Raw genomic sequence first — 12,231 nt, 5'->3', positions numbered from 1 at the left:
AATCATCCCTCTGCTGTCTCCGAGAGAGTGTGTTACAGTCTAAATCATCCCTCTGCTGTCTCAGAGAGGGTGTGTTACAGTCTAAAGTGTCCCTCTGTTGTCAGAGAGTGTGTTACAGTCTAAAGTGACCCTCCACAGTCTCACAGTGTGTGTGTTACAGTCTAAAATGTCCCTCTACTGTCTCAGAGTGTGTGTTAGTCTAAAATGTCACACTACCGTCTCAGAGTGTCTGTTAGTCTAAATCATCCCTCTGCTGTCTCAGAGAGAGTGTTACAGTCTAAAGTGTCCCTCTGCTGTCTCCGAGAGAGTGTGTTACAGTCTAAATCATCCCTCAGCTGTCTCAGAGAGTGTGTTACAGTCTAAAAATGTCCCTCTACTTTCTCAGAGTGTGTGTTACAGTCTAAAACATCCCTCAGCTGTCTCAGAGAGTGTGTTACAGTCTAAATCATCCCTCTGCTATCTCACAGAGTGTGTTACAGTCTAACATGTCCTTGTGTTGTCTCAGAGTGTGTGTTACAGTCTAACATGTCCCTGTGCTGTCTCAGAGTGTGTGTTACAGTCTAAATCATCCCTCTGCTGTCACAGAGAGTGTGTTACAGTCTAAATCATCCCTCTGCTGTCACAGAGAGTGTGTTACAGTCTAAATCATCCCTCTGCTGTCACAGAGAGTGTGTTACAGTCTAAATCATCCCTCTAATGTCAGAGAATAGGCTCGTTTGAGATGAGCCAGATCTGCGCAGAATCGATCACCAGCGATCGCCTCCCAATGCATGCCGGTTAGATTCTTGTCCGACTTGATCCCGACTTGCTCTGACGTCATGAACACGTGGGCAACGATAATCTCACGAGACCGAGGCGGCCGCAGTTCTGAGACGCAGGCAGCGCCGTTGCTTTTCACCAACTGCAAGAGCCAGGCGGACGCAGGTGGACCCAGTGCATGCTGGGAAACGCCGGCCTCTCAGCTGATCGAACAGCTGATTGGTTCAGAATCGACTCAACATGACGTTTTATATAAACTTTTTTTATTGATTTTGAATCGGAGGGATTTTAACTGCGATTTGTCTCATTTAAAGGCTTATTCTGTACAGAACACCTGTAGTGAGGCTGATAGTTACGTTTAGAAGTCAGAGAGACTAAATCTGTTCAGGTTATGGATCATCTCCAGTCTGTTGGTGATTAAAAATCAGCACCAGATCACATGTAGAGAATTCTGACAGCTACTCTGTCATAATAAAATCAACTGGAGACTGTAGGAGCTGATATATGGGTCTGATAACATTTTATTAAATTAGAATCGGACCACATGTTTGTGTCACTTCCTGTTCAGCCTGAATGCTGCTGGAATCAGCTGGAAAACTGTCCGACTTGAGAGCGGATTTATGTCCCCGCCCCCCCGGCTGCTCTCGTCCGCTTTACAGGCGAGGCGCAGTTCATCTCCAACGAGCCTAGTGTGTGTGTTACAGTCTAAATCATCCCTCTACTGTCAGAGAGTGTGTTACAGTCTAAATCATCCCTCTACTGTCAGAGAGTGTGTGTGTTACAGTCTAAATCATCCCTCTGCTGTTTCAGAGTGTGTGTTACAGTCTAACATGTCCCTCTACTGTCTCAGAGTGTGTGTTACAGTGTAAAGCATCCCTCTGTTGTCTCACAGTGTGTGTTACAGTCTAAATCATCCCTCTGCTGTCTCAGAGAGAGTGTGTTACAGTCTAAAGTGCCCCTCTACTGTCTCAGAGAGTGTTACATTTTAAAATGTCCCTCTGCTGTCTCAGTGTGTTACAGTCTAAAATATCCCTCTACTGTCTCAGAGTGTGTGTTACAGTCTAAAATGTCCCTCTACTGTCTCAGAGTGTGTGTTACAGTCTAAATCATCCCTCTACTGTCTCAGAGAGAGTGTGTTACAGTCTAAATCATCCCTCTGCTGTCTCAGAGAGAGTGTGTTACAGTCTAAATCATCCCTCTGCTGTCTCACAGAGTGTGTGTTACAGTCTAAAGTGCCCCTCTGCTGTCTCAGAGAGAGTGTGTTACAGTCTAAATCATCCCTTTGCTGTCTCACAGTGTGTGTTACAGTCTAAAGTGCCCCTCTGCTGTCTCAGAGAGAGTGTGTTACAGTCTAAATCATCCCTTTGCTGTCTCACAGTGTGTGTTACAGTCTAAAGTGCCCCTCTACTGTCTCAGAGAGAGTGTGTTACAGTCTAAATCATCCCTTTGCTGTCTCACAGTGTGTGTTACAGTCTAACATGTCCCTCTGCTGTCTCAGAGAGTGTGTTACAGTCTAACATGTCCCTCTGCTGTCTCAGAGTGTGTTACAGTCTAAATCGTCCCTCTGCTGTCTCACAGAGTGTGTGTGTTACGGTCTAAATCGTCCCTCTGCTGTCTCACAGAGTGTGTGTGTTACGGTCTAAATCGTCCCTCTGCTGTCTCACAGAGTGTGTGTGTTACAGTCTAAATCGTCCCTCTACTGTCTCAGAGTGTGTGTTACAGTCTAAAGTGTCCCTCTGCCGTCCCCAGGGCCATGGCGAGGCCGAGCCACAGCGACCACGTCCTCCAGCAGCTCAACAACCAGCGCGAGTGGGGCTTCCTGTGCGACTGCCTCATCGCCATCGGCGACATCTACTTCCGCGCGCACAAAGCCGTGCTGGCGGCGTGCAGCTCCTACTTCCGCATGACGTTCATCCGGGAGCAGCAGGCTGCCGGCGGCGGCGGCGGCGGGCGCCTGGACCTCAGCAACATGGCCATCAGCGCCGAGTGCTTCGACCTCATCCTGCAGCTCATGTACCTCGGGCGCATCGTCGTCGGGGGTTACGAGTTCGAGGAGCTGAAGGCGTCCATGGCGACGCTGCAGATGTACTACATCCCCGACTCGCTGGACGACCTGCGAGACATCCGCAGCGCCAACATCACGCCCTCGTCCACGGCTTCCTCCTCCTCGTCTTCCTCGTCTGCCGGCGGCGGCGCGGTTGCCGCGGGGAAGATGATGTTCGGCGTGCGCATGTACGAGCAGCAGAGGGCGGCGGGCGAAGGCGGGTTAGTGCGTGGGAGATAAAGGACGGCCACTCTGAAGGCCGGGAGATGAGAAGGGTATGGCGGCAGCAGTGCTGTGGGGTTACGACAGGCCGAGATGAGAAGGGTCAGCGTCTAACTAAGGAGATGTCCCAATAAGGATTATGTGTGTGTGTGTTTGTCTTTGTGTGTCTGGGGGTTACAGTGAATAAGATAAAGTCCCAATAAGAGATGAGAAGGGTATGTATGGACTAGTCTAACTCTGGGGGTTACAGTGAATAAGATAAAGTCCCAATAAGAGATGAGAAGGGTATGTATGGACTAGTCTAACTCTGGGGGTTACAGTGAATAAGATAAAGTCCCAATAAGAGATGAGAAGGGTATGTATGGACTAGTCTAACTCTGGGGGTTACAGTGAATAAGATAAAGTCCCAATAAGAGATGAGAAGGGTATGTATGGACTAGTCTAACTCTGGGGGTTACAGTGAATAAGATAAAGTCCCAATAAGAGATGAGAAGGGTATGTATGGACTAGTCTAACTCTGGGGGTTACAGTGAATAAGATAAAGTCCCAATAAGAGATGAGAAGGGTATGTATGGACTAGTCTAACTCTGGGGGTTACAGTGAATAAGATAAAGTCCCAATAAGAGATGAGAAGGGTATGTATGGACTAGTCTAACTCTGGGGGTTACAGTGAATAAGATAAAGTCCCAATAAGAGATGAGAAGGGTATGTATGGACTAGTCTAACTCTGGGGGTTACAGTGAATAAGATAAAGTCCCAATAAGAGATGAGAAGGGTATGTATGGACTAGTCTAACTCTGGGGGTTACAGTGAATAAGATAAAGTCCCAATAAGAGATGAGAAGGGTATGTATGGACTAGTCTAACTCTGGGGGTTACAGTGAATAAGATAAAGTCCCAATAAGAGATGAGAAGGGTATGTATGGACTAGTCTAACTCTGGGGGTTACAGTGAATAAGATAAAGTCCCAATAAGAGATGAGAAGGGTATGTATGGACTAGTCTAACTCTGGGGGTTACAGTGAATAAGATAAAGTCCCAATAAGAGATGAGAAGGGTATGTATGGACTAGTCTAACTCTGGGGGTTACAGTGAATAAGATAAAGTCCCAATAAGAGATGAGAAGGGTATGTATGGACTAGTCTAACTCTGGGGGTTACAGTGAATAAGATAAAGTCCCAATAAGAGATGAGAAGGGTATGTATGGACTAGTCTAACTCTGGGGGTTACAGTGAATAAGATAAAGTCCCAATAAGAGATGAGAAGGGTATGTATGGACTAGTCTAACTCTGGGGGTTACAGTGAATAAGATAAAGTCCCAATAAGAGATGAGAAGGGTATGTATGGACTAGTCTAACTCTGGGGGTTACAGTGAATAAGATAAAGTCCCAATAAGAGATGAGAAGGGTATTTTGGACTATCGTGACTTCAATTACAGTGAATAAGATAAAGTCCCAAAAAGATGAGAAGGGTCGGACTAGATTATATTTTCTATCCTCTGGGGGAGCAGCCCTAAAGTCCCAATAAGAGATGAGAAGGGTATGGAGGTCTAACTCTGAACAGTGAATAAGATAAAGTCCCAATAAGAGATGAGAAGGGTATGTATGGACTAGTCTAACTCTGGGTTACAGTGAATAAGATAAAAAGTCCCAATAAGAGATGAGAAGGGTATGTATGGACTAGTCTAACTCTGGGGGTTACAGTGAATAAGATAAAGTCCCAATAAGAGATGAGAAGGGTATGTATGGACTAGTCTAACTCTGGGGGTTACAGTGAATAAGATAAAGTCCCAATAAGAGATGAGAAGGGTATGTATGGACTAGTCTAACTCTGGGGGTTACAGTGAATAAGATAAAGTCCCAATAAGAGATGAGAAGGGTATGTATGGACTAGTCTAACTCTGGGGGTTACAGTGAATAAGATAAAGTCCCAATAAGAGATGAGAAGGGTATGTATGGACTAGTCTAACTCTGGGGGTTACAGTGAATAAGATAAAGTCCCAATAAGAGATGAGAAGGGTATGTATGGACTAGTCTAACTCTGGGGGTTACAGTGAATAAGATAAAGTCCCAATAAGAGATGAGAAGGGTATGTATGGACTAGTCTAACTCTGGGGGTTACAGTGAATAAGATAAAGTCCCAATAAGAGATGAGAAGGGTATGTATGGACTAGTCTAACTCTGGGGTTACAGTGAATAAGATAAAGTCCCAATAAGAGATGAGAAGGGTATGTATGGACTAGTCTAACTCTGGGGGTTACAGTGAATAAGATAAAGTCCCAATAAGAGATGAGAAGGGTATGTATGGACTAGTCTAACTCTGGGGGTTACAGTGAATAAGATAAAGTCCCAATAAGAGATGAGAAGGGTATGTATGGACTAGTCTAACTCTGGGGGTTACAGTGAATAAGATAAAGTCCCAATAAGTGAGAGGGTATGTATGGACTAGTTTTAAATTATCGTGAATCAGATAAAGTCCCAAAAATGAGATTATATTTTTCTATGGACTAGTCTAACTCTGGGGCGAAGATAAAGTCCCGAAGAGATGAGAAGGGTATGGGACTAGTTGTAACTCTGGGGGCTACAGTGAATGCGATAAAGTCTGGCGCTGGGGGCAGGCGCCCAGGCGCGTGTTCCTTTTTAAGCGGCGACTTCAATACCGACGGCGGGCGGAGAGCTTTTCGCCTCTGAAGGAGAACGGCGCTTCAGGCGCACGCATGAGATCGAGGTTCAGCTCCGCCCGGACGGGGACGAGCACATCCTGACCTGCACTGAGGGCCACGGCCGAGAGGAGAGGCGCCGGCGGGCGAATGGACCTGGTCGAACCCAAAGCCGTTCAGCTCCGGAGAGCGCCGGTCTGTAAGGGCGAGGACGAGGCGGAGCGAGACGGCGAGCCCGGCGGCGTCTGCGTGAAGACGGAGCCCGAAGAAGAGAACGCATTCGCTGAGATCGAGGTGGTCAGGGGAACGCTGCCGGGAGGTAAGACAGACAGATACACAGACAGACAGATACACAGACAGACAGATACACAGACAGATACACAGACAGACAGATACACAGACAGATACACAGACAGATACACAGACAGACAGACAGATACACAGACAGACCGACAGATACACAGACAGATACACAGACAGACAGATACACAGACAGATACACAGACAGACAGATACACAGACAGATACACAGACAGACAGACAGATACACAGACAGACCGACAGATACACAGACAGACCGACAGATACACAGACAGACAGACAGATACACAGACAGACAGATACACAGACAGATACACAGACAGACAGATACACAGACAGACAGATACACAGACAGACAGATACACAGACAGATACACAGACAGACAGATACACAGACAGATACACAGACAGATACACAGACAGACAGATACACAGACAGATACACAGACAGACAGACAGATACACAGACAGACAGACAGATACACAGACAGACCGACAGATACACAGACAGACAGATACACAGACAGACAGATACACAGACAGATACACAGATACACAGACAGATACACAGACAGACAGACAGATACACAGACAGACAGACAGATACACAGACAGGCAGATACACAGACAGACAGACAGATACACAGACAGACAGATAGGTACACAGATACACAGACAGATAGATACACAGATACACAGACAGACAGACAGATACACAGACAGATAGATACACAGATACGCAGACAGACAGACAGATACACAGACAGATAGACAGACAGATACACAGACAGACAGACAGATACACACACAGACAGACAGACAGACAGACAGACAGATACACAGACAGACAGACAGATACACAGACAGACAGACAGATACACAGACAGACAGACAGACACAGACAGACACAAACACACACAAACACAGACAGACACAAACACTGACAAACACACACAGACAAACACACACAGACCAACACACCCAGACAGACAGATTTCAGGCTATCTATAACATCTTTTCCAGAAGTCAACGAGCAATCGTGATAAATTATCGTGATTTCAATATTGACCGAAGTAATCGTGATTCATATTTTTTTCTCCCATAATGGAGCAGCCCTGAGTGGCGGCGAGCCTTTGGACGGAGGCCACGCCCACGTGCCGAGCGGCGACGACTCGGGAATCCCGGCGAAGCTGCGTCGAGTCAAAGAGGAGAAGCCGGAGCAGCAGGACGGCGGCTGCGCTCCGTGTGAACTGTGCGGCGCGGCGCTGACGGAGGAGAACAAGTCGGCGCACTACCTGTCGGACCACATGGGCAACATCTGCGCCTGCGGGCGCTGCGCACAAGGTGATCAAAGGGCGCCAGCTGATCAAAGGACGCCAGCTGCAGGGGCTCCAGGCTGACTCTTGTCACTAAACCAGGGCTCCAGGCTGACTCTTGTCACTAGGTAGGGAACCAGGGCTCCAGGCTGACTCTTGTCACTAGGTAGGAACCAGGGCTCCAGGCTGAGAAACCAGGGCTCCAGGCTGACTCTTGTCACTAGGTAGGGAACCAGGGCTCCAGGCTGACTCTTGTCACTAGGTAACCAGGGAACCAGGGCTCCAGGGCTCCAGGCTGACTTGTCACTAGGTAGGGAACCAGGGCTCCAGGCTGACTCTTGTCACTAGGTAGGGAACCAGGGCTCCAGGCACTAGGTGAGGCTGACTTTGTCACTAGGTAGGGAACCAGGGCTCCAGGCTGACTCTTGTCACTAGGTAGGGAACCAGGGCTCCAGGCTGACTCTTGTCACTAGGGTAGGGAACCAGGGCTCCAGGCTGACTGTCTTGTCACTGAGGTAGGGAACCAGGGCTCCAGGCTGACTCTTGTCACTAGGTAGGGAACCAGGGCTCCAGACTGACTCTTGTCACTAGGTAGGGAACCAGGGCTCCAGGCTGACTCTTGTCACTAGGTAGGGAACCCAGGGCTCCAGGGCTCCAGCTGACTCTTGTCACTAGGGAACCAGGGCTCCAGGGAACCAGGGCTCCAGGCTGACTCTTGTCACTAGGTAGGGAACCAGGGCTCCAGACTGACTCTTGTCACTAGGTAGGGAACCAGGGCTCCAGGCTGACTCTTGTCACTAGGTAGGGAACCAGGGCTCCAGGCTGACTCTTGTCACTAGGTAGGGAACCAGGGCTCCAGGCTGACTCTTGTCACTAGGTAGGGAACCAGGGCTCCAGACTGACTCTTGTCACTAGGTAGGGAACCAGGGCTCCAGGCTGACTCTTGTCACTAGGTAGGGAACCAGGGCTCCAGGCTGACTCTTGTCACTAGGTAGGGAACCAGGGCTCCAGGCTGACTCTTGTCACTAGGTAGGGAACCAGGGCTCCAGGCTGACTCTTGTCACTAGGTAGGGAACCAGGGCTCCAGACTGACTCTTGTCACTAGGTAGGGAACCAGGGCTCCAGGCTGACTCTTGTCACTAGGTAGGGAACCAGGGCTCCAGACTGACTCTTGTCACTAGGTAGGGAACCAGGGCTCCAGGCTGACTCTTGTCACTAGGTAGGGAACCAGGGCTCCAGGGCTCCAGACTGACTCTTGTCACTAGGTAGGGAACCAGGGCTCCAGACTGACTCTTGTCACTCAGGTAGGGAAACCAGGTAGGGAACCAGGGCTCCAGACTGACTCTTGTCACCAGGGCTCCAGTGAGGGAACCAGGGCTCCAGACTGACTCTTGTCACTAGGTAGGGGCTCCAGAACCAGGGCTCCAGACTGACTCTTGTCACTAGGTAGGGAACCAGGGCTCCAGACTGACTCTTGTCACTAGGTAGGGAACCAGGGCTCCAGACTGACTCTTGTCACTAGGTAGGGAACCAGGGCTCCAGACTGACTCTTGTCACTAGGTAGGGAACCAGGGCTCCTTTTCTCACTAGGAGCACAGTGGCCTCGAACTGAAATATTAGGGGCACAACCAGAAAGTGTAGGGGGCACACACCGTAAATCTAACCTGACTCCACCAGATGGATCGCTTCTCGTTAGCTCGGCATATCCATCTGGGAACTTTCCGTTGGAGAACTTTTGGGAAGGGGCGAAAATCCTGGTTAGTTGATTGGATAAACCATCTGTCTATCAGCTATATTTGGTGATAGACGGGCTCAAATCAACCAATCAGATCCACGAAGCGTAGGAAAATACAACCACGAGCCAGGCTACCCCTGCTGCTGCTGCTGCAGGCAAAGCATAGCTCGTTAGCTCAGCAAGCTAGCAATATGTCGGTAAAGGAGATTTGCCGTTTGTGTAACGAGAATTTAGGAATAAAAGAATAAAAGGCCCCATTTCAGGTTCCTGGTCCATGTTCCAAAAGAAGGATCCAAGAGGGACAAAAGCATTAGCGAGCGGCTAACAGAATTAGGGCTACCGCTGTCTGAAAATCTTGGTTAGCTGATTGGATAAACCATCTGTCTATCACCACCTAACCCACCTCAAAACCAACACTGATTGGTCGGTCGTTTGGCTAACGGCTCCAAATTTTCTCTGCCTCAAGATGGCAGACTGATCTGGGAGGAGAACTGGAGCTCGCCAGATCAGGACACTCACCAGGCTACCGTAAATCAACATCCTAACAAATATACACATTTCAACTAATTTCCACTGTATCACTAATAAACACTTTGATAATAGAAATTACAACGTTAACTCTCTGTCATCGTGTAAAGGTAATAAAATACAACATTATACAAAATATTATTGAAAAGAAAGAGTTCAGCGACTGAAAAAAAACCTGCTCTAAATACAGAGATGCTCATAAGTTTACACACCCACCTAGAGATTGGCATGGGGTACTTTCTATAAGATCATCTCTCAATGCAAATCAAACCAGCTATTAGGCTAACTGATATAAAAGTGTGTGCGTGCGTGTGCGTGTGCGTGTGCGTGTGCGTGTGCGTGTGTGTGTGTGTGTGTGTGTGTGTGTGTGTGTGTGTGTGTGTGTGTGTGTGTGTGTGTTGTGCTATCTTAATTCCAAAGGCCAAGGGAACTTCATCAGGATGCATAGTATCCTGATCCATGAAATAACTGGCCTTTATAAATAACCATCTGCCTGCCTCTATGGGAATCTAACATAGGGGTGGACTGACTTATGCCCCCTGTATTTTAAAGAAGAACATTTATTTATTTACGATACATTATTCATTCACAAAGCAAATTGGTGTCCTTAAAGGTTGGATTTTTCCTAATTTTTTTTTTTATTCCTCTTTTAGTCAACTTTAGCATGGGTTCATAAACTTATGAGCAGCACTGTATACAATGTACATCCATGTTATTGTCTCACCTGTTATCTGATGATTAATGTCTGAATGTGTTCCAATCAACAGGAGGCGAGTCGGACTCTCCCGGCGAGGACGAGGCCTCTCTGCCGGAGGATCCCTCGGGTGCTGACGGAGCGGAGGAAGGCGACCTGGCGTGCCCTCACTGCGGCGCTCTCTTCCAGAGCGAGAGCCTGGCGCTGGAGCACACCTTATCCTGCCACGAGGAGCTCTTCCGCCCGCCGCTGTTGGAAGACGGCACCGCGGCCGCCGGCGGGGAACCGGACCACCGGCGCAAACACTTCTGCAGCATCTGCGGCAAAGGCTTCTACCAGCGCTGCCACCTGCGCGAGCACTACACGGTGCACACCAAGGAGAAGCAGTTCAGCTGCCAGACCTGCGGGAAGCAGTTCCTGCGCGAGCGGCAGCTGAGGCTGCACACCGACATGCACCGCGGCATGGCGCGCTACGTCTGCCCCGTGTGCGACCAGGGAACCTTCCTCAAACACGACCACGTGCGCCACATGATCTCCCACCTGGCGGCCGGGGAAACCATCTGCCAGGTGTGTTTCCAGATCTTCCCCGGCGGCGAGCAGCTGGAGAAACACATGGACGTGCACCTGTACATCTGCGGCGTTTGCGGCGAGAAGTTCCGCCTACGGAAAGACATGCGGAGCCACTACAACGCCAAGCACACCAAGAGACTATAGGAGACCTGGCCGCCGCCGCCGCATCCACTCGCCTTGGTTACTCTAAATAAAGCCATAAATGTGAGAACAAATGTTATGCACTTGAACACCAAAAAGTAGAGCTGCAACTATCGGTTATTACTGTCACACCGTCGTCGATGAGTCTGCCGTCTGTTTCCTCCGCTGGCTGCGTGGCCGGAGCGTGGCGTTTTCTATGTCTTTGCACACCAGAAACTTGATGAAAATCGATAATTATTCATTATTATTTTTTAAAATCACATATATATATATATATATCTGCATTTATGTCAAAACGTCGAGACTTTCAAACATCAACGTGTAATTTATTAATATGTATTTGTGTCAATATGACCTATAAAGATCTTTTCCTATTCTATTTTGCCTGGAAAGGCTTGTGAAAATTAGGCGTTAGTCCTATTTCTAGCATGCACGCGTTAGCGCGTGTTACATGCGCGTCAAGCAGCCAGTGTGTTAGCTGACCTGTTACCATGGCAGCCCAAATAAAAACAGACACGCCACGCAGCCAATGTGCAGGAGTCAGGAGGAAGTTGGTTGGTTTGGATGTAAAATGTCAGAAAGTAGCCAAAAATCTCTGTCAAAGTTCCTCAAAATCAAAGCTGATGTCTTTTAAATGTTTACTTCTGTCGGTCCAAAACATAAATATATTCAGGTTTTAACTGATTTGCTGCCCTGTAAAAGATTTCAGCTGTTTTTGTTGCTTCTTTTCCCATTTTGTTTGTGTCGCTTTTTGTGTTTTTTCCAACATTTTTGTTGTTTGTTTTTTTTGCCTGACTTATGCTTCTGCGTCCAATCGACTGATAGGGATGCACCGATCCGACTTTTTCAGTCTCAATACCGATGTCTGGGCTTTTTATCTGTCGATACCAGATACCGATCCGATACCGTTGTTGAATTAATAATACACTGTTTACCTTCCACCATGTGGAAGAGACTAAAGGCACCAGACTTTCCTACCTAAGATAAAATAACAGAGATGTGTAATGTATTGAATTCGTATTTATTTTTACACTCAACTCTTCCAGCGTGCGGCAGAGGGGAATAAAACTAACAAAACTGGATCGGCCCGTGGATCTGTTCATTTTTCAGACCCAGATCTAGAGATGTTCCGATACCGGCTCCGATACTGCCTAAAACGCTGGTATCGGTATCGGGAAGTACTGGAGTTTATGCACCGATCCGATACCACGTAATAAAGCTCTGAAGAACATCTACGTTAAAGT

The 12,231-nt window shown here is 48.1% G+C and overlaps 1 protein-coding gene across 1 annotated transcript in view; it reads left to right on the top strand.

Moving 5' to 3' along the window:
* The window catches only part of LOC114572916 (zinc finger and BTB domain-containing protein 1), a 16,218-nt gene extending 4,976 nt beyond the window's left edge, over positions 1-11,242 (top strand). Inside the window, exons 2-6 of the mRNA XM_028604696.1 lie at positions 2,509-3,024; positions 5,799-6,001; positions 7,117-7,340; positions 9,552-9,582; positions 10,350-11,242. Of these exons, the coding sequence (XP_028460497.1) occupies positions 2,513-3,024; positions 5,799-6,001; positions 7,117-7,340; positions 9,552-9,582; positions 10,350-10,990 (1,611 nt within the window). The 5' untranslated portion in view covers positions 2,509-2,512 and the 3' untranslated portion in view covers positions 10,991-11,242. The remainder of the gene's footprint in view (positions 1-2,508; positions 3,025-5,798; positions 6,002-7,116; positions 7,341-9,551; positions 9,583-10,349) is intronic.
* Positions 11,243-12,231: the final 989 nt, after the last annotated feature.

Source organism: Perca flavescens, chromosome 18 (genome assembly GCF_004354835.1).
Source record: "Perca flavescens isolate YP-PL-M2 chromosome 18, PFLA_1.0, whole genome shotgun sequence".
In the NCBI taxonomy this organism is placed as follows: domain Eukaryota; kingdom Metazoa; phylum Chordata; class Actinopteri; order Perciformes; family Percidae; genus Perca; species Perca flavescens.
Note: the sequence above shows the minus strand (reverse complement) of the source record. Positions and strands in the feature narration are given on the sequence as shown.